The 25181-nt window shown below is 41.7% G+C and overlaps 1 protein-coding gene across 1 annotated transcript; it reads right to left on the reverse strand.

Annotated features, from left to right (window-relative positions):
* Positions 1 to 1231: 1231 nt before the first annotated feature.
* On the reverse strand, positions 1232 to 24462 carry arsg (arylsulfatase G). The gene is made up of 12 exons (XM_063003107.1): positions 24399 to 24462; positions 18360 to 18582; positions 16867 to 17054; positions 15214 to 15259; positions 15015 to 15125; positions 14798 to 14935; positions 4371 to 4564; positions 4021 to 4101; positions 3015 to 3123; positions 2812 to 2932; positions 2635 to 2725; positions 1232 to 1691 (listed from the first exon to the last, which is right to left on the reverse strand). Exons 2-12 carry the CDS (start codon positions 18578 to 18580, stop codon positions 1420 to 1422), a joined length of 1572 nt encoding a protein of 523 aa, XP_062859177.1. The 5' UTR covers positions 18581 to 18582; positions 24399 to 24462; the 3' UTR covers positions 1232 to 1419.
* Positions 24463 to 25181: the final 719 nt, after the last annotated feature.

Consider the following 25181-nt stretch of genomic DNA (forward strand, 5'->3'; position numbering starts at 1 on the left):
AGCTCCACTTACCATATACAAGCACTTTGTAGTTCTACAATTACTGACTGTAGTCCATCTGTTTCTCTACATACTGTTTTATCCTGCTTTCACCCTGTTCTTCAATGGTCAGGACCACAAGTAGGTATTATTTAGGTGGTGGATCATTCTCAGCACTGCAGTGACACTGACATGGTGGTGGTGTGTTAGTGTGTGTTGTGATGGTATGAGTGGATCAGACACAGCAGTGCTGCTGGACTTTAGAAATACCGTGTCGACTCACTGTCCACTCTATTAGACACTCCGACCTAGTTGGTTCACCTTGTAGATGTAAAGTCAGAGACGATCGCTCATCTATCGCTGCTGTTTGAGTTGGTCATCTTCTAGACCTTCATCAGTGGTCACAGGACGCTGTTGGCTGGATATATTTTTGGTTGGTGGACTATTCTCAGTCCAGCTGTGACAGTGAGGTGTTTAAAAACTCCAGTAGCGCTGCTGTGTCTTATCCACTCATACCAGCACAACAAACACTAACACACCACCACCATGTCAGTGTGACTGCAGTGCTGAGAATGATCCACCACCTAAATAATACCTGCTCTGTGGTGGTCCTGGGAGAGTCCTGACCATTGAAGAACAGCATGAAAGGGGGCTAACAAAGCATGCAGAGAAACAAATGGACTACAGTCAGTAATTGTAGAACTACAAAGTGCTTCTATATGGTAAGTGGAGCTGATAAAATGGACAGTGAGTGTAGAAACAAGGAGGAGGTTTTAATGTTATGGTTGATCGGTATATACAGTATATATATACAGTATATATATATTTTTTTATTTTATTTTATTTTTTTATTGTGATTTGTTGTTTGAGCTTATATTTGTTTAACATTTGTTCTCTTGTTTACTGGGATTGTCCTAAAGTTACCTTCAGGTATCGTTAGATAAGATATAGCACAGTTGTTTTTAGTTTTATTCTTTTATTTATGATAGATGTAGAAATTAACAGATTTCTCTAATTAATTAGCGAGTGTTTGCTTTAAAACTCACCCTGCTGCTGTTTTTTTTTCTTTAATCTGTTAAGGATGTAGAAGGGATAAACCTCTATGTGCACTGGCTTTTAACCTTCTCAATGTATGAAACTGTATTTAGAAATAACCAATAAAAAAACTGAAACATGTCTTGTGATTGTAATACTTTGATTGTAATACTAAGTACATTCTTTAAATAATAAATGTATTTTTTTGGATAGAAAAAAATGCATCATGGTTTTATAGAAACACAACTGCATTTGTAACTCTTTAACTGTAAATGATTGTGGTGTTTATTATTATCAATTAAATATTATCTATTAAAGGGTAACAAGTGAGCATTCAAACTTTTGACCCATGATGATGATGTAAAATGTTGTTAGCAGCTTTGTAAAGAGTCCCTGTGCTTAGATTCAGGTATGACATCGACAGTTAGGGTTCTGTGGCTGGCAGCAGGGGACCGCAGTCTGTGATGTGGTATAATCTGCAGTAGATGTGTTGTCTTTTGCAATATCCCATAACAGAGCCTCTCGTTCTCGCTCCACTATCTTAAATATTAGTTGATACTCCTCACTGGCCGGGTCCAGGGGTAACTCCTCTGCTTCATCCTTAGCCAGGTCAAAAATCAAAGGTGGATCATGAAGCTCCTGCTGTCCACTTCCTCCACCACATGCTTCTGCACCACCTAAATAAGTAAAATACACAGATCAGCCATAACATTAAAACCACCTCCTTGTTTCTACACTCACTGTCCATTTGATCAGCTCCACTTACCATATAGAAGCACTTTGTAGTTCTACAACTACTGACTGTAGTCCATCTGTTTCTCTGCATACTTTGTTAGCCCCATTTCATGCTGTTCGTCAATGGTCAGGACCCCCACAGGACCACTACAGAGTAGGTATTATTTAGATGGTGGATCATTCTCAGCACTGCAGTGACACTGACATGGTGGTGGTGTGTTAGTGTGTGTTGTGCTGGTATGAGTGGATAAGACACAGCAGCGCTGCTGGAGTTTTTAAACACCTCACTGTGACTGCTGGACTGAGAATAGTCCACCAACCAAAAATATATCCAGCCAACAGCGCCCTGTGCACAGCGTCCTGTGACCACTGATGAAGGTCTAGAAGATGACCAACTCAAACAGCAGCAATAGATGAGCGATCGCCTCTGACTTTACATCTACAAGGTGGACCAACTAGGTAGGAGTGTCTAATAGAGTGGACAGTGAGGTGTTTAAAAACTCCAGCAGCGCTGCTGTGTCTGATCCACTCATACCAGCACAACACACACTAACACACCACCACCATGTCAGTGTCACTGCAGTGCTGAGAATCATCCACCACCTAAATAATACCTACTCTGTGGGGGTCCTGACCATTAAAGAACAGGGTGAAAGCAGGTAAAAAAAATATGTAGAGAAACAGATGGACTACAGTCAGTAATTGTAGAACTACAAAGTGCTTCTATATGGTAAGTGGAGCTGATAAAATGGACAGTGAGTGTAAAAACAAGGAGGTGGTTTTAATGTTATGGCTGATCAGTGTATAATAACTGTATAAAATGCTATGAACCTTTTATGAAAAAGGGGTTCATATTTCAATTCAGACAATACTTATGACAGAAACCTGTTATGTAAAATGCCTTGTAATGTCCCACTCTGACAGTCTGGAGGTCCCCAAACTGTCCTGCTGCTCCGCTGTTCGGATGCATGAGGGTCTGATGATAAAAGACAGCATTTGTTAGATTTTAGGCTGTTTGTTATTCCAAATTCTCCTCATTAACTAAATCTGAATAGATCATACCTTATGTCCTGTATCAGAATCCTGCAGCAGAATATGTGATATATCAATGCCGTCGTATTTCCGATCTGATGGTGGCTCCACATCGGCTAAAGAGAGTACTGTGGGAAAAATGTCCAAACCACTGCACAAAGCATAAAAGAGAGAAGAAATTCAGTATATTTAATAAAGGTTTTCATTACCAGCCTATGAAGAAGCTCGTCTACCTTAGCATGGCTTTGCTGGTAGTGTTAGGTGATATCTTGCCTGGCCAGACTGCCACTGTTGGAACTCGATGCCCCCCTTCCCAGGTTGTCCTCTTGGCTGAGCCTCCACCTGATCACCAGAAAATGAACTCATTATGCTGTAAAACATCGTTTTTTTATTGTCTTAAAACAAGCAAGACACATCTGTACAGATGGTGGTTGTAACCAAAAAGTATGAAAATTTACTAAAACATTACACACTGACCAACCATGACATTAAAACCACCTCCTTGTTTCTACATTAACTGTCCATTTTATCAGCTCCACTTACCATATAGAAGCACTTAATAGTTCGACAGTTACTGACTGTAGTCCATCTGTTTCTCTGCATGCTTTGTTAGCCCCCTTTCATGCTGTTCTTCAATGGGCAGGACTCTCCCAGGACCACCACAGAGCAGGTATTATTTGGGTGGTGGATCATTCTCAGCACTGCAGTGACACTGACATGGTGGGGGTGTGTTAGTGTGTTTTGTGCTGATATGAGTGGATAAGACCCAGCAGCGCTGATGGAGATTTTAAACACCTCACTGTCACTGCTGGACTGACAATAGTCCACCAACCAAATATATCCAGCCAACAGCGCCCCATAGGCAGCGTCCTGTGACCACTGATGAAGGTCTAGAAGATGACCAACTCAAACAGCAGCAATAGATGAGCGATCGTCTCTGACTTTACATCTACAGGGTGGACCAACTAGGTAAGAGTGTCTAATAGAGTGGACAGTGAGTGGACATGGTATTTAAAAACTCCAGCAGCATTGCTGTGTCTTATCCACTCATACCAGCACAACACACACTAACAAAGCATGCAGAGAAACAGATGGACTACAGTCAGTAATTGTAGAACTACAAACTGCTTCTAAATGGTAAGTGGAGCTGATAAAATAGACAGTGAGTGTAGAAACAAGGAGGTGGTTTTAATGTTGTGGCTGATCGGTGTATTGGAACATTGTGTTTTTGCTCATTACCTCTGCTTGTCTGCCACCTCCCTACAAAAGGTCCAGCACTTCCTGCAAACTGGCATTTTTGCTCCCATGGGCCATTATCACCTGACAGGTACACAGTGAGATGTCCATTCACTGGCCTTCCTGAAATGCTTTTGTCTTGTTATATTTAAGCCGCTCTGACAAGTTACACTAGTCACATTATTTACTAATCAAAAATGTAGAAATGATCACTAACACTACTGTAATGTATTTATTTATTTTCTCTAACTGCTCCTTTCTAGTCAGGGTCCTGGAGTGTCCCACCCCAGAAACACTGGATGCTCACAGTGAGCTGTTCCATCATTAAATGAATTTCATGCACACTTACTCACCAGTGAACCATATGAGTGTGTTCTCCATACCAGCTGCTTCAGCTGACAGTTTAATACTCCCCACCAGACTGTCCATATCACTGAGGCTGGCTGCATACACATCCTCCGCTGTTACATTAAGGCAGCGCTGATGGAACAGTGGTACATGCATGTGGGCCAGAGCCACATAAAGCAGGAAAGGCTGTCCCCTATTTCTAGAGACATGTACACAAACATAAAGGTGTACACACATTATACAGTGTATCACAAAAGTGAGTACACCCCTCACATTTCTGCAAATATTTTATTATATCTTTTCATGGGACAACACTATAGACATGAAACTTGGATATAACTTAGAGTAGTCAGTGTACAACTTGTATAGCAGTGTAGATTTACTGTCTTCTGAAAATAACTCAACACACAGCCATTAATGTCTAAATGGCTGGCAACATAAGTGAGTACACCCCACAGTGAACATGTCCAAATTGTGCCCAAAGTGTCAATATTTTGTGTGACCACCATTATTATCCAGCACTGCCTTAACCCTCCTGGGCATGGAATTCACCAGAGCTGCACAGGTTGCTACTGGAATCCTCTTCCACTCCTCCATGATGACATCACGGAGCTGGTGGATGTTAGACACCTTGAACTCCTCCACCTTCCACTTGAGGATGCGCCACAGGTGCTCAATTGGGTTTAGTCCATCACCTTTACCTTCAGCTTCCTCAGCAAGGCAGTTGTCATCTTGGAGGTTGTGTTTGGGGTCGTTATCCTGTTGGAAAACTGCCACGAGGCCCAGTTTTCGAAGGGAGGGGATCATGCTCTGTTTCAGAATGTCACAGTACATGTTGGAATTCATGTTTCCCTCAATGAACTGCAGCTCCCCAGTGCCGGCAACACTCATGCAGCCCAAGACCATGATGCTACCACCACCATGCTTGACTGTAGGCAAGATACAGTTGTCTTGGTACTTCTCACCAGGGCGCCGCCACACATGCTGGACACCATCTGAGCCAAACAAGTTTATCTTGGTCTCGTCAGACAACAGGGCATTCCAGTAATCCATGTTCTTGGAGTGCTTGTTTTCAGCAAACTGTTTGCTGGCTTTCTTGTGCGTCAGCTTCCTTCTGGGATGACGACCATGCAGACTGAGTTGATGCAGTGTGCGGTGTATGGTCTGAGCACTGACAGGCTGACCTCCCACGTCTTCAACCTCTGCAGCAATGCTGGCAGCACTCATGTGTCTATTTTTTAAAGCCAACCTCTGGATATGACGCCGAACACGTGGACTCAACTTCTTTGGTCGACCCTGGCGAAGCCTGTTCCGAGTGGAACCTGTCCTGGAAAACCGCTGTATGACCTTGGCCACCATGCTGTAGCTCAGTTTCAGGGTGTTAGCAATCTTCTTATAGCCCAGGCCATCTTTGTGGAGAGCAACAATTCTATTTCTCACATCCTCAGAGAGTTCTTTGCCATGAGGTACCATGTTGAATATCCAGTGGCCAGTATGAGAGAATTGTACCCAAAACACCAAATTTAACAGCCCTGCTCCCCATTTACACCTGGGACCTTGACACATGACACCAGGGAGGGACAACGACACATTTGGGCACAATTTGGACATGTTCACTGTGGGGTGTACTCACTTATGTTGCCAGCTATTTAGACATTAATGGCTGTGTGTTGAGTTATTTTCAGAAGACAGTAAATCTACACTGCTATACAAGCTGTACACTGACTACTCTAAGTTTTATCCAAGTTTCATGTCTATAGTGTTGTCCCATGAAAAGATATAATGAAATATTTGCAGAAATGTGAGGGGTGTACTCACTTTTGTGATACACTGTATGTATTAAATTATTTGTTTGCATCATTTATATACTGATCATCTTCATTGTAATTTGTAAGCATAGATTTTGACACACTACACTCAGGCAACACACACTCAGAGAAGTGTATCAAAATGTTACATCATCTTTTCTATTAATTATACTCTTTAGTGTTTTTTCTTTTAATGCATTTTCTTCCCATTTTCCTCCCGTTTAACGTACACAATTTTGTCTTCCGCTGCTGAGAGATACCAGATTGCATCCGAGGAGAGCACGTCACTGTACACGCCTCTTCCGACACGTGCACAGCCCTCCTCTTCTTGCCCATGCATTCTGCACAGGCTGCTCTTCCGCCAATCAGGGTCCTTACACAGCGTATGAAGACCCACCCACCCACACATAGTCTGCCCCCCACCCTGCAGATACGGTGGCCAATTGGTATCTGCTGCAGGCACTGCCAATTATGCCCGCCAGATGGTGCCCAGCCGACTGGTGGCAACACCGAGTTTTAAACCAAGGAGTTCAGAAACTCGGTGCTGGTGTGCTAGTGGAATATCCCGCTGCGCCACCTGGGCGCCCTTTTTAATGGCTTTTTATGATGCTACTACTTGTTACAGTTTTTTGATACAGCAAGAGACTTAAGTGCCAATGTTTTCCGAAGAACTTGAGGGCCCATGTGACTATATAATTACAGTAGAATGACTGCATTGCACTTTCAAAGGAATCGAATGTCACACATTCAACAGTGGTTTCTAGACAGACTAGATTTCTTTTTACAATATTATGTATGGTTGGTGGTAAAATACCTAAATTACTTACAATCTTGCATTGAGAAAGTTTCCTTTTGAAACGACTGACAGTTCTCACACTGGTGAGTAATGACCCATCTTTGCTTGCAAACACAGACTCCTTGGTGGATCCTCCTTTTAGACCCAATCACGCTACCCTCACCTGTTACCAATTCACCTGCTTATTGTGGAATGTTTCAATACACTGTAACATTTTTGAGTGCGGTACAGGCATCAATTTTTAAATGTGTGTATATTTATTTACAAACTCTGATTAGTCTAGTCGGTCAGCCAAAACATTCCTTTTTTATTGCATTTCACAAATTGTCTCAAATTGTTTGGTTCATTGGTTGACACACATCCAAAACCATGAATACTGATACAAATTTGCATCCCAGTTTGAGGCCAAAATAGCCATTATTCATCCAGGAAGGCTGTACACAAACCTTTAGGGTATGTCTAGGGTAGTGATCGACCGATTAATCGGCCGGCCGATTAATCGGGCCGATTTTTGGCATTTTTTAGATAATCGGCATCGGCCGATATACAGTGTATCACAAAAGTGAGTACACCCCTCACATTTCTGCAGATATTTAAGTATATCTTTTCATGGGACAACACTGACAAAATGACACTTTGACACAATGAAAAGTAGTCTGTGTGCAGCTTATATAACAGTGTAAATTTATTCTTCCCTCAAAATAACTCAATATACAGCCATTAATGTCTAAACCACCGGCAACAAAAGTGAGTACACCCCTTAGTGAAAGTTCCTGAAGTGTCAATATTTTGTGTGGCCACCATTATTTCCCAGAACTGCCTTAACTCTCTTGGGCATGGAGTTTACCAGAGCTTCACAGGTTGCCACTGGAATGCTTTTCCACTCCTCCATGACGACATCACGGAGCTGGCGGATATTCGAGACTTTGCGCTCCTCCACCTTCCGCTTGAGGATGCCCCAAAGATGTTCTATTGGGTTTAGGTCTGGAGACATGCTTGGCCAGTCCATCACCTTTACCCTCAGCCTCTTCAGTAAAGCAGTGGTCGTCTTAGAGGTGTGTTTGGGGTCATTATCATGCTGGAACACTGCCCTGCGACCCAGTTTCCGGAGGGAGGGGATCATGCTCTGCTTCAGTATTTCACAGTACATATTGGAGTTCATGTGTCCCTCAATGAAATGTAACTCCCCAACACCTGCTGCACTCATGCAGCCCCAGACCATGGCATTCCCACCACCATGCTTGACTGTAGGCATGACGCACTTATCTTTGTACTCCTCACCTGATTGCCGCCACACATGCTTGAGACCATCTGAACCAAACAAATTAATCTTGGTCTCATCAGACCATAGGACATGGTTCCAGTAATCCATGTCCTTTGTTGACATGTCTTCAGCAAACTGTTTGCAGGCTTTCTTGTGTAGAGACTTCAGAAGAGGCTTCCTTCTGGGGTGACAGCCATGCAGACCAATTTGATGTAGTGTGCGGCGTATGGTCTGAGCACTGACAGGCTGACCCCCCACCTTTTCAATCTCTGCAGCAATGCTGACAGCACTCCTGCACCTATCTTTCAAAGACAGCAGTTGGATGTGACGCTGAGCACGTGCACTCGGCTTCTTTGGACGACCAACGCGAGGTCTGTTCTGAGTGGACCCTGCTCTTTTAAAACGCTGGATGATCTTGGCCACTGTGCTGCAGCTCAGTTTCAGGGTGTTGGCAATCTTCTTGTAGCCTTGGCCATCTTCATGTAGCGCAACAATTCGTCTTTTAAGATCCTCAGAGAGTTCTTTGCCATGAGGTGCCATGTTGGAACTTTCAGTGACCAGTATGAGAGAGTGTGAGAGCTGTACTACTAAATTGAACACACCTGCTCCCTATGCACACCTGAGACCTAGTAACACTAACAAATCACATGACATTTTGGAGGGAAAATGACAAGCAGTGCTCAATTTGGACATTTAGGGGTGTAGTCTCTTAGGGGTGTACTCACTTTTGTTGCCGGTGGTTTAGACATTAATGGCTGTATATTGAGTTATTTTGAGGGAAGAGTAAATTTACACTGTTATATAAGCTGCACACAGACTACTTTTCATTGTGTCAAAGTGTCATTTTGTCAGTGTTGTCCCATGAAAAGATATACTTAAATATCTGCAGAAATGTGAGGGGTGTACTCACTTTTGTGATACACTGTATGTGCGCACAAGGCCGATATTTAAACATTGCCTCCGTCAGCTCAGTGACTGTATACAGTCATTGGTCTGGCTGTTGTTAGAGCGCCCCGTGTGTCCATTTTGCCACTCTCCAGGCAGACATCAGTGAATGCACAAGAACAAGGATTGTAATCCTCCAGCCTGTAGCTGCATGCCGTCTCATCTCATTTTTTTCCAAATATTTCACTTTAACTTTAACTTCATTATTTTTTATTCACAAATATTTTTGTTAATATTTTATTAATATTTTGATTACTTATCTAAATGCTCAAACACAATGCACACACAGTTTGGTGCTTAAATAATGGCTCCTTAAAAGAAGTTCTTCTATGTGCAACTGTCTTCACTAAGCAAGTTTGTTCATTCTTAAAAACAAAAAGATACTGCTATCTGCTTGTGTATGTTAAGTGCACTGAAACCTTTGAAATAATTTGTATTTTATTTAAAGTTTTAATTTTATTATTTAATTTTTTGAATGGCCAAAAGAGCAAACAAGAATATACAGTGATAAATAAATGTTTATTTAAGATCATTAATTCTGTTTTGTTGTATTATTATTATTATTATTACTATTATTATTGTATTTTTTAGTTGTAAAAAAATGGTATTATCGGCTTTATATATCGGCCATCGGCCACTTCTTTCGTCTAAATATCGGTATCGGCATCGGCCATTAAAAAACCCATATCGGTCGATCACTAGTCTAGGGAAATGTCTGCCTAGTTATTCAAAAGAGCTGGATGGGAGGGTCTGCTCACAACTACAATTGGGTCAGGGCTTTGTGTTCCTCCACACCAAACTTTTTCATCCATGTCTTTACAGACCTTACTTTGTGCACAGAGGAACAGTAACAAAGCTGGAAGCAAACTGATTTTATATACTTGTTAGCAATGAATGGAACTGAATTGCCTGAACTCAACATTAGGAGGAGTGTCCACATGCATCTAACCATTTTGTGTAGTTATGTTTTAGTATTTAGTGTATAGATACACTGACAAGGCATAACATTACGACCACTGACAGGTGAAGTAAATTACATGGATTATCTCTTCATCACCGCACCAGTTAGTGGGTGGGATATATTAGGCAGCAAGTGAACATTTTATCCTCAAAGTTGATGTGTTAGAAGCAGGAAAAATGGGCAAGTGTAAGGATTTGAGCCAGTTTGACAAGGGCCGAATTGTGATGGCTAGACGATTGGGTCAGAACATCTCCAAAACTGCAGCTCTTGTGGGGTGTTCCCGGTCTGCAGTGGTCAGTATCTATTAAAAGTGGTCCAAGTAAGGAACAGTGGTAAACCGGTGACATTGATGCATGTGGGGAGCGAAGGCTGGCCCGTGTGGTCCGATCCAACAGACGAGCTACTGTAGCTCAAATTGCTGAAGAAGTTAATGCTGGTTCTGATAGAAATGTGTCAGAATACACAGTGCATCACAGTTGCAGGGCTGTTTTGGCAGCAAAGGGGGGACCAACACAATATTAGGAAAGTGGTCATAATGTCATGCCTAATCGGTGTATGTTTAAAATTTTATTGGTTTAGCCATTTTTAGCAAATTCACTAGCTAGCCAGTTAAGTAAAGTTTCCAGAACAACACTTGAAAGAAGATCAATGACTGTTGATATGTGGTCACATGATTATAGTGTTTCTAAGGTCACAAAGGCAACACAAACTTATTTAACAAAAATTAAATATCTAGTTTTTTTCTTACATTGTAACACAGTATCTAATAACCACTTAATTCTGCAGGAGTGTTTTTAAAGTGCACACAGTAGTAATATGAAACAAGAAGCTGGACTACAAATACTCTACTCGTGATCTATATTGAGACTATGTCAGAGGTCAGAGTCACAGCTCAGTGCTTGGTCAGTAAGTTTTAAAAGGACTGCAGACGCTGCATGTCACATTGACAGATCAAAGTCCCTCAGCTACTTCTGACACACACTTGCTTTTATACTCCAGTTCTCCACTAAAGCTTTATTAATACAATTCTAAGCCTATTTATTTATAAAATTATAATGAATAGATACCAACCACCACAATAAAACCTGTATAATGAGTCCTGCACAAAATATTTCAAACACTACTGAAAATAATAATTAGAAAAATAATTTATTTATCTTTAGTATTTACTTAATTCATATTGAGAATGTACATCGACCAAGCATAACATTATGAACACTGACAGGTGAAGTGAATAACACTGATTATCTCTTTATCACGGCACCTGTTAGTAGGTGGGATATATTAGGCAGCAAGTGAACATTTTATCCTCAAAGTTGATGTGTTAGAAGCAGGAAAAATGGGCAAACATAAAGATTTAAGCGAGAGCAACAAGGGCCAAATTGTTATGGTTAGACAACTGGGTCAGAGCATCTCCAAAACTGCAGCTCTTGTGAGGTGTTCCCGGTCTGCAGTGGTCAGTAGCTATCAAAAGTGGTCCAAGGAACAGTGGTAAACCGGCGACAGGCTCACTGATGCACGTGGGGTGCGAAGGCTAGCCTGTGTGGTCGAGCTACTGTAACTCAAACTGCTGAAGAAGTTAATGCTGGTTCAGATAGAAAGGTGTCAGAATACACAGTGCATCACAGTTGCAGGGCTGTTATTTGGAAGGTGGTCATTATGTTATGCCTGATAGGTGTAGTTGGTGCAAGACTGAAATACATGCCAATCCAGGGTGCCAGTCCATCTCAGGGCAACACACATTTGCCTATTTATTCACTTACTCCGCAGTAGAGTGGCACAGCGGTATGGTGTTCCTGCATTGCATCCAGTGTTTTAAAGTAGAGCAGGGCTCACTGCTACCCGACCAGGATAAAGCGGTTGATGAAAATGATTATCTGGCAGCTCCTGTATGAGGAGTTGCAACAGCGGATCATTGTCATTCGCCTAATGCCCTACCTAACACGACCCTTTTATTTTTGTCCGGGCTTGGGACCAGCACTAAGAGTGCACTGAAGAGTGCACCCACACAGTGGTTAGACTGTTCATCATTATTATCCTCAACCACCCACCCCAGGGTTGGGATTGTTTTTTCAAGTTTGTTCGTATTAAAACATCAGGCCAGTAATTTAGGAGCGACACTTTGAACCTATGACACTGTGCCTCCTTCATTCTATGGCTAAAAGTATGTGGACACTGTTATGATGTGGGAGGAAGGACCCAAGGATGCGGAGGTTTTAACTTAAAAGGGTTTTATTTACAAAATCATAAACGTAATATACAATAAAATAAAGGAATAACAGTAACAAAAAACACTTCGGGGAATCCCGAAGGCAGCCGGTGACGCCAGACTGAAAGAAACAAGGGAAAAAACATAAAAGGGAAAAAGGGAAAGCGCGAGGCGCGAACCCTGGTCGCTCACCTCTAGGCTGGGAGCTTAAGCACGCTGCCACAGCAACGCTGAAAGCAAAACCGCTCCCAGCACTAAAGAGGCGAAGCGACCGGGTTCGCGAGGTGGGAAACCTCGCGCTGTTGGCCGAAGAAGGGGGGATGACACCGCCGGTAGATAAATGGCACGGCGCTCACCAGCAGTTAATGCTGGTCAGCGCCATGCCATCCACCGGGTGTGATTTACTTGCGGATTTATAAAGTTAAAAGCAAAGGCGCTGTCACCAGCCAGGGTGGCTGGGAAGTGGCCGTTTGCTCCTGCGCTCCAGAGGGCGGAACGTGACGCTGTCACCAGCGGTAGCTGGGAGGGGGTCACGTTCCTCTGGGCGCAGTCATGGGGTCTCTAGGTGGCGGCGGCACGGCGGCTCGACGGCTCGGCGGCAGCGGCCCGACAGCGACCTGAGAGCAACCACCAGGCGGCGGCGGCGGCACGACAGCTGCGGCACTCTGGCGGCAGCTTGGCGGCGGCGGCGGCGTGGTGGCGCCCACTAGCGGTGGCCCGGCGGCAGCGGCACGGCGGCGGCGGCACAGTGCGGCGGCACAACCTAAAGATAATAAAAAAAACAATAAACATAAAAGGACACCGCAGTGTCAAACAAACTCAAAGAAAGAAAAAAGAATCAGCCAATATGAGCAGAAGGTGCGACGGCTACAGCTCTGCACCTATCCCTTAAATAAGGGAAGGCACAGGTGTAGCCACTTCGCCCTAACGAGCTGGCCAGGTATTTAAAGGCACAGCTCGTTTCTGCTCTGTAAGGCCTGTGGCATCAGGGAGAGATGGTACATTCCCCTGATGCCACAGAGCCTAACAGTACCCCCTTCTTAAGGAGACCTCTCCTGAGGTCTCCAGCCGGCGGTCCCGTCCCCACCAGTGGCTAAAAGCCACTGGGGGAGTGCCCCCCCAAAAAAATCTTTGGGAGAGGACGGGGTCCTCCGCTGGGTCCAGTAATGGTCGCACCTTACTGTTATGATGTGGGAGGAAGGACCCAAGGATGCGGAGGTTTTAACTTAAAAGGGTTTTATTTACAAAATCATAAACGTAATATACAATAAAATAAAGGAATAACAGTAACAAAAAACACTTCGGGGAATCCCGAAGGCAGCCGGTGACGCCAGACTGAAAGAAACAAGGGAAAAAACATAAAAGGGAAAAAGGGAAAGCGCGAGGCGCGAACCCTGGTCGCTCACCTCTAGGCTGGGAGCTTAAGCACGCTGCCACAGCAACGCTGAAAGCAAAACCGCTCCCAGCACTAAAGAGGCGAAGCGACCGGGTTCGCGAGGTGGGAAACCTCGCGCTGTTGGCCGAAGAAGGGGGGATGACACCGCCGGTAGATAAATGGCACGGCGCTCACCAGCAGTTAATGCTGGTCAGCGCCATGCCATCCACCGGGTGTGATTTACTTGCGGATTTATAAAGTTAAAAGCAAAGGCGCTGTCACCAGCCAGGGTGGCTGGGAAGTGGCCGTTTGCTCCTGCGCTCCAGAGGGCGGAACGTGACGCTGTCACCAGCGGTAGCTGGGAGGGGGTCACGTTCCTCTGGGCGCAGTCATGGGGTCTCTAGGTGGCGGCGGCACGGCGGCTCGACGGCTCGGCGGCAGCGGCCCGACAGCGACCTGAGAGCAACCACCAGGCGGCGGCGGCGGCACGACAGCTGCGGCACTCTGGCGGCAGCTTGGCGGCGGCGGCGGCGTGGTGGCGCCCACTAGCGGTGGCCCGGCGGCAGCGGCACGGCGGCGGCGGCACAGTGCGGCGGCACAACCTAAAGATAATAAAAAAAACAATAAACATAAAAGGACACCGCAGTGTCAAACAAACTCAAAGAAAGAAAAAAGAATCAGCCAATATGAGCAGAAGGTGCGACGGCTACAGCTCTGCACCTATCCCTTAAATAAGGGAAGGCACAGGTGTAGCCACTTCGCCCTAACGAGCTGGCCAGGTATTTAAAGGCACAGCTCGTTTCTGCTCTGTAAGGCCTGTGGCATCAGGGAGAGATGGTACATTCCCCTGATGCCACAGAGCCTAACAGACACAGGTCCTAATTTTCTTGTCACAACCACACCCATTGCTAACGTGTATAAAATAAATGTCACTTCCAACTCTTTGACACCTCCATATTAATGCCCATGGTTTTGAAATACGATTTAGGCTGAGTGTCCACATACTTGGCCATGTAGTCTATGTAAACACATTATATAAAGTATAATATTTTCTATATACTGATAAATACATACCTAGCAATAAGCATTTGAGTGGCTGCTGCCTTAGCATACAGTTCTGTAAGGTCCCATAGGTCCAGGGGTTGTTCAATTATACTCTGGTTTTCGAAAAGAGGTAATCCCGTTTGTGTATCACATCCTCCATGTTTCCTGCTGAGTCAAATTTTAGCACATTTTTAAAAAGACTTCAGAATAGATTATACAAATCATATGCTGACATGTCTGTTCCTACCTTTTATGTTTAGTTCGGTCACATGGTGGGCAGCTCGGCAGGTCAAAGCCGGGCTTGTCAGTGCAGCCCATGTCATTACTGTATGGGATACCAAGGTAATAATCAAAACCTGTGGTTTAGTAAACAAATGCAATTAAAGATCAGGTGTTACTGAACCTTGATGTATTGTTATTGTTATCCACTCTAAGTGCACTTAACTCTGTGGATTGGATGGTAGGGACCATTGTGTCCAAGATGCCATTTTCCTGCAGCCGAAAAGAGAACAGCATTATAACATAACAGGTCAGAGGCAATATCTGTTATTTTATGTTTAAAGTCTGTCCATTTTAACATTTTAAATGCTTGAAAATATGCCACTGGAATTTATTTGTACTCATATTGTGACTTCTGAATGGCACCGTGCCACAGCTGTTAAGAGTGGGTGCAACATGGGTCCTCAGGACCTTGGGCTAATCCTCATCTCCAGTCACTGTATGTTAGGAGTGTTGCATGTCTGTGTGGGTTCCCTCTGTGTATTCTGGTTCCTTCCCACTATCTGAAATCCTGCAAAGGATGGACTAGCGGCTCTAAATGCTTTTTAATGTACAGTAAGTTATCTAATAAATAATGTCAATGAACTGTGTTTCTGCCCAGCAACCAGTATTTAGAAAGCTATCCATATACCTTTGGCCATATAGAATTTGGTGCTGGACCCACTACTAGCCTGACCAAGATGAAGCAGTACGAAAGTATCAATTAAACAAGTACCTGGGTTCAATCAATTTTTCCAGTCACTGTCTGTAAGGAGTTTTACATGTTCTTCCAGAGTCGGTGTAGGCTTAAGAAATATCAACCGCCTACGCCTGCTCCTCAGTCAAACAAGTACTGCCATTCTCGTCCATCCGCTGGTAACATCCCGAATTGACTACTGTAATTCAATCCTATTCGGCTTACCTCAAAAATCATTACAAAAACTCCAACTAGTCCAAAACTCAGCTGCATGGATTATCTCTAGGTCACCCTCAACTAAACACATCACTCCAGTTTTCAGAGAGCTTCACTGGCTCCCCGTAAATTATCGCATACACTTCAAGATCTTATTATTCACATTCAAAGCTCTACATGGTCTAGCAACCTCTTACATCTCAGATTTCCTCCAAGTCTACAATCCCACCCGCACTCTTAGGTCTTCCTCAGCCTTCCAGCTTTCTAATCCTTCTGTCTACCTGTCGACTATGGGCGCGAGGGCTTTTAGCCACTCTGCCCCTTCTCTCTGGAACCCTCCCAATAGTACCCTACTACTAGTCTTTCAAACTTGATTGGTACTACTATACTAATATTTGTTTAACAGTGATTACATTTGACTGTTTAGAGATTGTATTAATTTTATGGATGAGTTTGTACTGATTTATTTTATTGTATTTATCTTTATTGATTTTTCTATTAGATTTTAATGGTTTATTGATGTCTGTTACTTTTGTAAGGTGTCCTTGAGTGTTTTGAAAGGTGCCATAAATAAAATGGATTATTATTATTAGGTTTTCCAGGTACTTTAGCGGGTAAAATGGCTACTGTACATTAAGTAAGTAAGTAAGTTAATAGGTGAGTGTGTGATGCCCTGCAATGAATTGGGCCTGCTTTACGTCCAGTGTTCCCTGTTAATACTTGATCCAATACAGGATGAAGTGATTTCTTAATGTAAATACACAAATATTTGACACGGCACATATTTGCGTGGTAGGTCATTACAATACAAAGACACTAAGCTGTTGATTAATCACAAAATAATCACATCAAGAGCCTGATAACAGACTGCTGTTTTGCAGTGAATGTAACGTTTGAATTGCGATGTTTTGAAGCATGCTGTGTTTACCAATCATGGCAGTATAATATCCAGCATCCTGTAACAGCTGAGCAAATGTGGTCTCGTTGAATGGCAGTCCCCCAACAGAACCCTTCGCAAAATTATGAGTGACTCCATTACGTAATCCATGTCTACCGGTCAGCAGTGCAGCACGTGAGGGGGAGCATGTTGAGGCTGGGGAGTGGAAGTCTGTGAACCTAAAACACAACCACACACATGATATGATGATTTAGAACAGAGCTGAACAGTTAATACCATACATTTTCATCATAAAAAATATTTTTTTGCTATTTTTTGCAAAAAGGATTTGCTATTGTTTGGTTATTATTGTGAATATTGTAGTATTTGTACTTTTACAGTTTTATTTTATTTCATTAACGTTTTGTAATTTTAAGTCTGAGAATCAGGAACAGTTACATTGTAGGCTATTGCTAAGTTAGCTAGCTAATACACTTAGCAGCATTTTAAACAAGAAGTATTTAAAACAATACAAAGACGACAACAACAAAATTTAAAACAAACAGGCTAAAAGATGGGAAATTTATTTCATTTTACTAGCCTTTACATTCAAGTTCAAGCTCCAGTCAGAACACGCCTAACAGCAATTCTTTTCTTCAAGAAATAGAATACAGTGGTACCTTGAAACTCAACGTCAGTTGGTTCTGGGAGTGGCATTGAGTTTCAAGGTATTTCTTCCCATAAGGATGTATGGCAAACCTGTTAATGTGTTCCATGGTCCCGTAAAATAATGGGGTTGTTTTTGACACGTATATACTGAAAATAAGACACATAAAATATAAAAACACTGAAATAAAAAGCTGATTATTACAGTTTCTCAGAACCCTGAGCTGTAACACAAGTTTAAAAGTGAAACAGGAGGAAAATTCAGATAAACACAGATACATGTGGAACTTTCAGAGTGAATCTGATGGTTATTCCACACAAATGCAGTTTTGTCTCTAATGAACACTTTGATGACATATTACCGCATCACTCAAGCGAAGCGCTGAACAAAAAGACATTATTGTTAATTTGAAATTAAATAAATATATTTTTAAAAAACAAACTGACCCTGTTGAATTTGAGGAAAATGTTGAGTTTAAGGGTAAACCATTTTTAACAAAGGGTGTTGAGTTTTGAAGATTTTGAGTTTAGGGGACATCGAGTTACAAGGTACCACTGTACCTTAATTCTACCTTAATGTTTTTGGCTTTAAAATAATGATGAGGTTATGATTGATCTTGTAGCCATTAGGTTTGGTTCAACAGTGCAAACTGGTTCAACAGTGAGTCATTTATATTTTTCTTAAATATATATAGAGAAATATGTGCAATCCCTTTTCAGCTCCATTCCCCATTTAATTCACTGGAATAAAGCTTAAGCTGTGATTACACACGCCTTGTTAATGCAGTTACCGTGGAAAAATCTTGAAACTGTTACAGACCTATCATCTTCCTACCTACGCATTCTTACCAATGACATTCATCCACACTGCACTATACCTTTTGCCTTCTTGTCTTAGCTTATTTAACCAGGGTGTAGTGTCATCAGACTGATTTGTCCAGAGGTCTCCCCAGCCAATATCATCTGCCAGGATAATTACAAAATTTGGCTTTTCTTTAATCTTTGTCTTTTTGCTATCAGCATGGTCGATGATGTAAAGCACCTGTACTGAGAGCAGGGGGAAAAGGAGGAGTAGCACACCCAGTCCGACTTCTGTCATTTCTGCAAAAAAGATGAGGGATTATAAAAACCCCAAATCACATTATGTTTACCCTGAAAGTAAAGCAAACAGCTTTGAAACACATTTCCTTCGCAGGGCTTCTGTCACCCCGACACAACCAATCATGTCTGTGTGGACAACTGGCCGGTCGGTCAATGTCTACACTGCAGCTCCACTTGAGCGCCTTTTTAGCAATTTAATAATTAGCAATTAAATAATTGGAATACAAACTTCTTTCTCCAAAGAATTCTTTAATAAGTTTATTGTGGGTTTTAAAAATATACACACAGCAACATAATTTGTTATTTTTAATAAATATGGGCTAGATTAAAGGAGTAGTGGTCTTTTTGTTTTTGTAATAATGACATTATGAAATGTTATACACCACCAAATTAATATTACAAGTTGCTTTACGTATATATTTGACCCAGCATATTTTGGAAAACCTTCAATAAATGTAGACAAAGACTTAATTTTCATTTTTCTGGCTGAAAAAATGAATGAATGAATGAAGATGAATTCCACCTATTTAATCACAGAAAAGCCTGTGATATTGTCCAGCAGGTAGTTCAATGTAATCAAATTATATGTTAAGTTAAATTTGCTCTGCCCTGTGTTACTTACATACATGCAGGGACTCCACTGGGTCCAAAAAGACCCAGTATCACAGCGGTAATGTTTATTACATAACGGGTTAACAAATGTTATTGAACCTACTATTGAATGTCCTCTGCAAAGGACAGTCAAATTCAGTATTTTATTACTGACTCAGCATAATGCAACCACAGAAAGGAGCAAACAAACAGGTTCTGTGATTTTAGTACCACTTCCAGTTTGCAGGAAAGGTGGGGGCTGGCAGGATTTCTCAACAAGTGTTGAGTGTAACATAACCCATATAGTCCACACAGCTGTAGCCTCCTACCAGGCAAGTCAGATTTTTCCCAGCTCTACACAGAATGTGCAGATTGTGCACTCTTGGCCAGTAACACATTGCAGTGAAGGGACACCAATGATTTAAGCTAATTATCCTAAACCTAGGGGAACAGGTAAGAACTTTAGATTTCTCCATCTTGTTTTTACATTTATTAGACAACTGTCATACAAGTAATAATTATGTAATACTTATAATGCAACAATTGTAATTGTAGCAATTGTATTATTACTTAACAATTATAATAATATGGTAATAATTATAATAATGCTGTAATACACCATATTCACTTGTTTATTAAATAATCCATTGTTAATAGTACTGACAGAACATAATTTATATACAGTGGGAACTAAAAGTCTGACACCACTAGTGAAAATGCCTAATGTTTTTATATCAAATAATCTGAAAAACAAAAAGTAAAAAGTTGAATTTCTGAAACTACTTTATGAAATTGACCTTGTCAGTTCATCTGTACAAAAGGTCAGATTTCCAGTCATACTTTCCACTGAAGTGCATACTCACACATGATTGTTTTGATCTACTTATCAGAAGCACAATTAGATTTATTAACTTCAAATTTTATTTTCATCATCCACTTTATCCTGGATCCAGTAGGAATACCCTGGACAAAGTTCCAATCCATTGCAGGGATTCGATCGATCAATACTTCATACTGAATCAGAACAAACATTAGATTTGCACAAACTTGTAAAGTCCATGGCAGCTCAAGTGCATACTGTAAAAAAGAGCATTCCAGATCCTAAGAAATTGATACTGTTACACTGTTATAAATGTATATACAGTCTTCTCCACAGTTATTGGTAACCTTTGTATATATGAGTTAAAAATGTTATAAGTAATTTACCTTTTCTCACTCTAAAAAGTTACACTAAATGTACCTAATCTCACACTAAAAGGTGAATTTCTTCCAAATTCTACAAAATATTGTCATTTACAAAATTTATTTGCAGAAAATGCCAACTGATCATAATAAAAACATGCAGTTTTTTAGAACAGTCCAATTGCACATATGCTTTAAAAGACAAGAGTAAACTGGAGTACTCTGAGGAATCTCACATAGAAACAGGAAGGCCAACATCTTTACATGCAGCGCCCAAAGGAGAGGTTCAAATCCATGTCCCCAAGACCCTCGGGTCATACACCACCCACACTACCTGCTGTGCATCTGTACTGTGTTAATGTCACCAGCCACTTTAGCCTGGTCGCAGTGAGAAATACAGTCTGGAGATGATGCTGGTTAATGGCATGGCAACACACATTTACCCATTCATTTACTCACAACTAGGGACAATTTAGAGTTGGTGGGCAGTTGTAGCCTAGCGGTTAAGGTACTGTACTAGTAATCTGAGAACAGCGCAGAAGAATTCCAGAAAGCAATTAGCAGCACAGAAATCCAAACTAGCTTAGATAACTTTCTGGACACTGCGTACATTCACAGTAAAGAAGGAGTAAATCAGGCAGTTAAAAATATTAATCAGATCTTTAAAAATACAGCAAATAAAGCTCAATTAAAAATTAAATCTAAATCAAAACCTAAATCTACAAAAGATGACAGCTGGTTCGACAAAGACTGTCAAATGTTAAGAACAGAACTCCGTAAAATATCAAACCAAAAACACAGAGACCCAAACAACAGTAACACACGACTTCTGTACTGTGAAACCCTCAAACAATATAAACGTACACTCAGAACCAAAAAAGCTCAGTACACCCAAAAACAACTAACAATTATTGAACAATCAATCAACACACATTAATTCTGGGACAATTGGAACAAATTAAAACATAGAGAACAGGAAGAATTGGCCATTCAGGATGGGGATATCTGGACAACCCATTTCCAATGACTCTTTAAAAATGTAGAATTAGATTCAAATCCTGAACAAAATCAAATTATTAGTAAATTAGAGAATCTGGAACGAGCTATTAAAAACCACCAGAATCCTCTAGATTCCTTAATTACTGAAAAAGAACTTAAAGACAACATTAAAAAACTAAAAACAAAGAAATCATCAGGACCTGACGGGATCCTGAATGAAATGATCAAACACAGCAGCTCCAAATTTCACCTGGCGATGTTAAAAGTCTTTAACCTGGTTCTGAGTGTCGGTTCCTTCCCTGAAATCTGGAATCAAGGTCTCATAACACCCATCTACAAAAGTGGAGATAAATTCGACCCTAATAATTACCGGGGCATCTGTGTGAACAGTAATTTGGGGAAGTTATTCTGTAGTATAATTAACTCACGATTATTACACTTCCTTACCGAACACAACGTCCTGAGTAAAAGTCAGATTGGTTTTCTACCAAATTACCGCACTACCGATCATATTTACACCCTACACACCCTGATCGAAAAATATGTAGTTCAAAATAACTCTAAAATATTTGCATGTTTTATTGATTTAAAAAAAGCTTTTGATTCCATTTGGCATGAAGGATTGTTTTATAAAATGTTAGAGAGTGGTGTAGGGGGTAAAACATACGATCTTATTAAATCCATGTACACAGAAAACCAGTGCGGAATAAGAATCGGCAGTAAGAGAACACATCTCATCTCTCAGGAGCGTGGTGTGAGACAGGGCTGCTGTTTAAGTCCAACTCTATTTAACATCTATATTAATGAATTGGCCTCCATGTTAGAGCACTCAGTCATGCCCGGTCTCACTCTACACGACTCAGAGATTAAACTCCTGCTGTATGCAGATGATCTGGTCCTGCTGTCCCCCAGCGCTCAGGGTCTCCAGCACAAACTGGACCTGCTGCAGCAGTACTGTCAGACCTGGGCCCTGACCGTCAACCTCAAAAAGACCAAAATTATGACCTTCCAGAAAAGAGCCAGATCTCAGGGAACCAAACACACATATAAATTAGGACAGCACGAAATTGAGCACACTAAAGATTATACTTACCTCGGACTGAACATCAGTTCCACAGGAAACTTTAACCCGGCAGTAAATGAACTGAGAGAAAAAGCTCGCAGGGCCTTTTACGCTATAAAACGTCAAACATTCGTGGAAATTCCGATTCGAATCTGGCTAAGAATTTTTGAATCAATAATTGAACCGATTGCTCTATATGGCAGTGAAGTTTGGGGTTCGCTTACACACCATCAATTCCATAATTGGGACAAACATCCATTAGAGACCCTGCACACAGAGTTCTGTAAAAGCATCCTAAAGGTGCACAGACACACCACGAACAATGCGTGCAGGGCAGAATTAGGCCGATTTCCACTAATTATAAACATACAGAGAAGAGCAATCAACTTCTGGAACCATCTAAATGAGAGCGACCCCCAATCTTATCATTATAAAGCCCTGAAACACCAAGAGCTGAGCAAACATACCAGTCCCCTCATCCAACTGGTCCTGAGTTACTGCACCCACACACCACTAACACACACAGATACACCAGTAACACACACAGATACACCACTAACACACACCGATACACTAATAACACACACAGACACTCTAACACACACAGATACACCACTAACACACACAGACACTCTAATAACACACACAAACACATTGCTAACACACACCGACACACTAATAACACACACTAACACAATAAAGACTCAGGAACAAGAGAAATCTGTAAACCCAATTAGAATAAACCAAATTACACAAAAACTCAGAACTAAATATCTGAATTATTGGGAAACTGAAACTAAATCTCAAAGTAAAATGCAGTGTTATTTGGCCCTAAACAGACACTACAGTGCAGCAGATTATCTGAGCACAGTATCTGACCCTAAATTAAGAAACACCCTGACGAGGTACAGACTGAGCGCACACGACCTGGCCGTGGAGACGGGGCGACACACCCGGTCCTGGCTGCCCCGGGAGGAGAGGTTGTGTCAGCACTGCACTCTCAGTACAGTAGAGACGGAGCTGCACTTCCTCACCCGGTGTACCAAGTACCACCACGTCCGCTTCCAATTCTTCCCTAAATTTAATAACATCATCCTCAACTTTACCTCCCTCCCAGACCCCGACAAACTGCCCCATCTACTGGGGGAGCACAGAGAGAGCTGCACACTAGCAGCACTCTATACTCACACCTGCCACCAGGTGAGGGACAGTGGGTGACCATGTCTCATACACACATACACACACACGCACAAACTGATTGTTTTACTACCTCATTATTGTAAATATTATACTTTTTATTGTTATTATTTTGCACTGTTTTTATTAATATTTTATTCTATTCTATATTTTTTACACATGTAACTGTTCTGTATATTTTTGTTCTTTCTTATTTTTATTGTTTATATTTCCCTGTAACTTGCTTTGGCAATACGAATGTCATTATTTGTCATGCCAATAAAGCTTCTTTTGAGTTTGAGTTGAGTAATCAAAAGGTCACTGGTTCAAGTCCCACCACTGCCAAGTTGTTACTGTTGGTCCCTTGAGCAAGGCTTTTAACCCTCAATTGCTCAGACTGTATACTGTCACAGTAAGTCGCTAATGTAAATGTAAAATCTATACATGCAGACTTTCTGATAGTGCTTATACGTAGGTTCCAACCCAAGTTCCCACAGACCCAGGAGTAGTGTGGTAATCATACTATTACTGCACCGCCATGCTGCCCAGCACCACACCTGTTACAAGATAAATGTAACCACATATTTATAGTTGTAGTTACTAAGTCATCTGATCTACAAATTATACACCACGACCATTCGTAAATCATACTATGTGAAGATCAGTGAGCATGCGCAGTTCCGGTGTTGTGTTAGTTGTGTCTGACAAGTTCTAGCGACGACAAAAGAGGAAAATAGCAATCTGGAATGTAAACATAGTATTGTATTTAAAACACAACAAAATAACTGTTAAAACAAGTTCTTACCTTAAATAAAGCGATTTTATTTGAAACGCAACAGCTCTGCAGTGCGTAGTGTATCTGAATATACTTACGTCAGTTACGTAGCGAACGTTGGTCACGTGTTCACAAAACCGAAATGGAGAAACTTTATCCAGGCTAATTATTTAGTTTGTTTGTTTATTAGGGTTTTAACGTCATGTTTTACACTTTGGTTACATTAAAGACAGGAACGGTAGTTACTCATTAGACAAGGTTCATTAGTTCACACAGGGTTATATCGAACACGGTCATGGACAATTTAGTGGGAGGAAACCGGAGCACCCGGAGTAAACCCACGCAGACACGGGGAGAACATGCAAACTCCACACAGAAAGGACCCGGACCGCCCCACCTGGGGATCGAACCCAGGAACTTCTTGCTGTGAGGCGACAGTGCTACCCACAAGGGTGAAAATGTTGAAATGGGTGCAGCCCAGTGGCGCAGCTGCTAGACTGGGTACCACACATTAAGTTTAATCAACCACTTCATCCTGATCAGGAACGTGGAAGTTAACTATCACTCAGAGATAACTATCACGACTAACTATAGCTATAACCAAAGAACCTTGCGGACATTCTGAGACAACAAACTTACCTCACACAGGGTGACCACAGGTCCAGACAATTCATGCTGCTTTGTGGCATCAACTGTGCCAGCTGGACCATAGTACTACCCTTGTAAAATAGTGTAATATAATCATGCATATGTTAAAAATTATAATAAACATTGGAAAAAATAATAAGAATTGTGTTCTTGTAAATGTACAAA

The sequence above is a fragment of the Trichomycterus rosablanca genome, chromosome 10 (assembly GCF_030014385.1).
Source record: "Trichomycterus rosablanca isolate fTriRos1 chromosome 10, fTriRos1.hap1, whole genome shotgun sequence".
In the NCBI taxonomy this organism is placed as follows: Eukaryota; Metazoa; Chordata; class Actinopteri; order Siluriformes; family Trichomycteridae; genus Trichomycterus; species Trichomycterus rosablanca.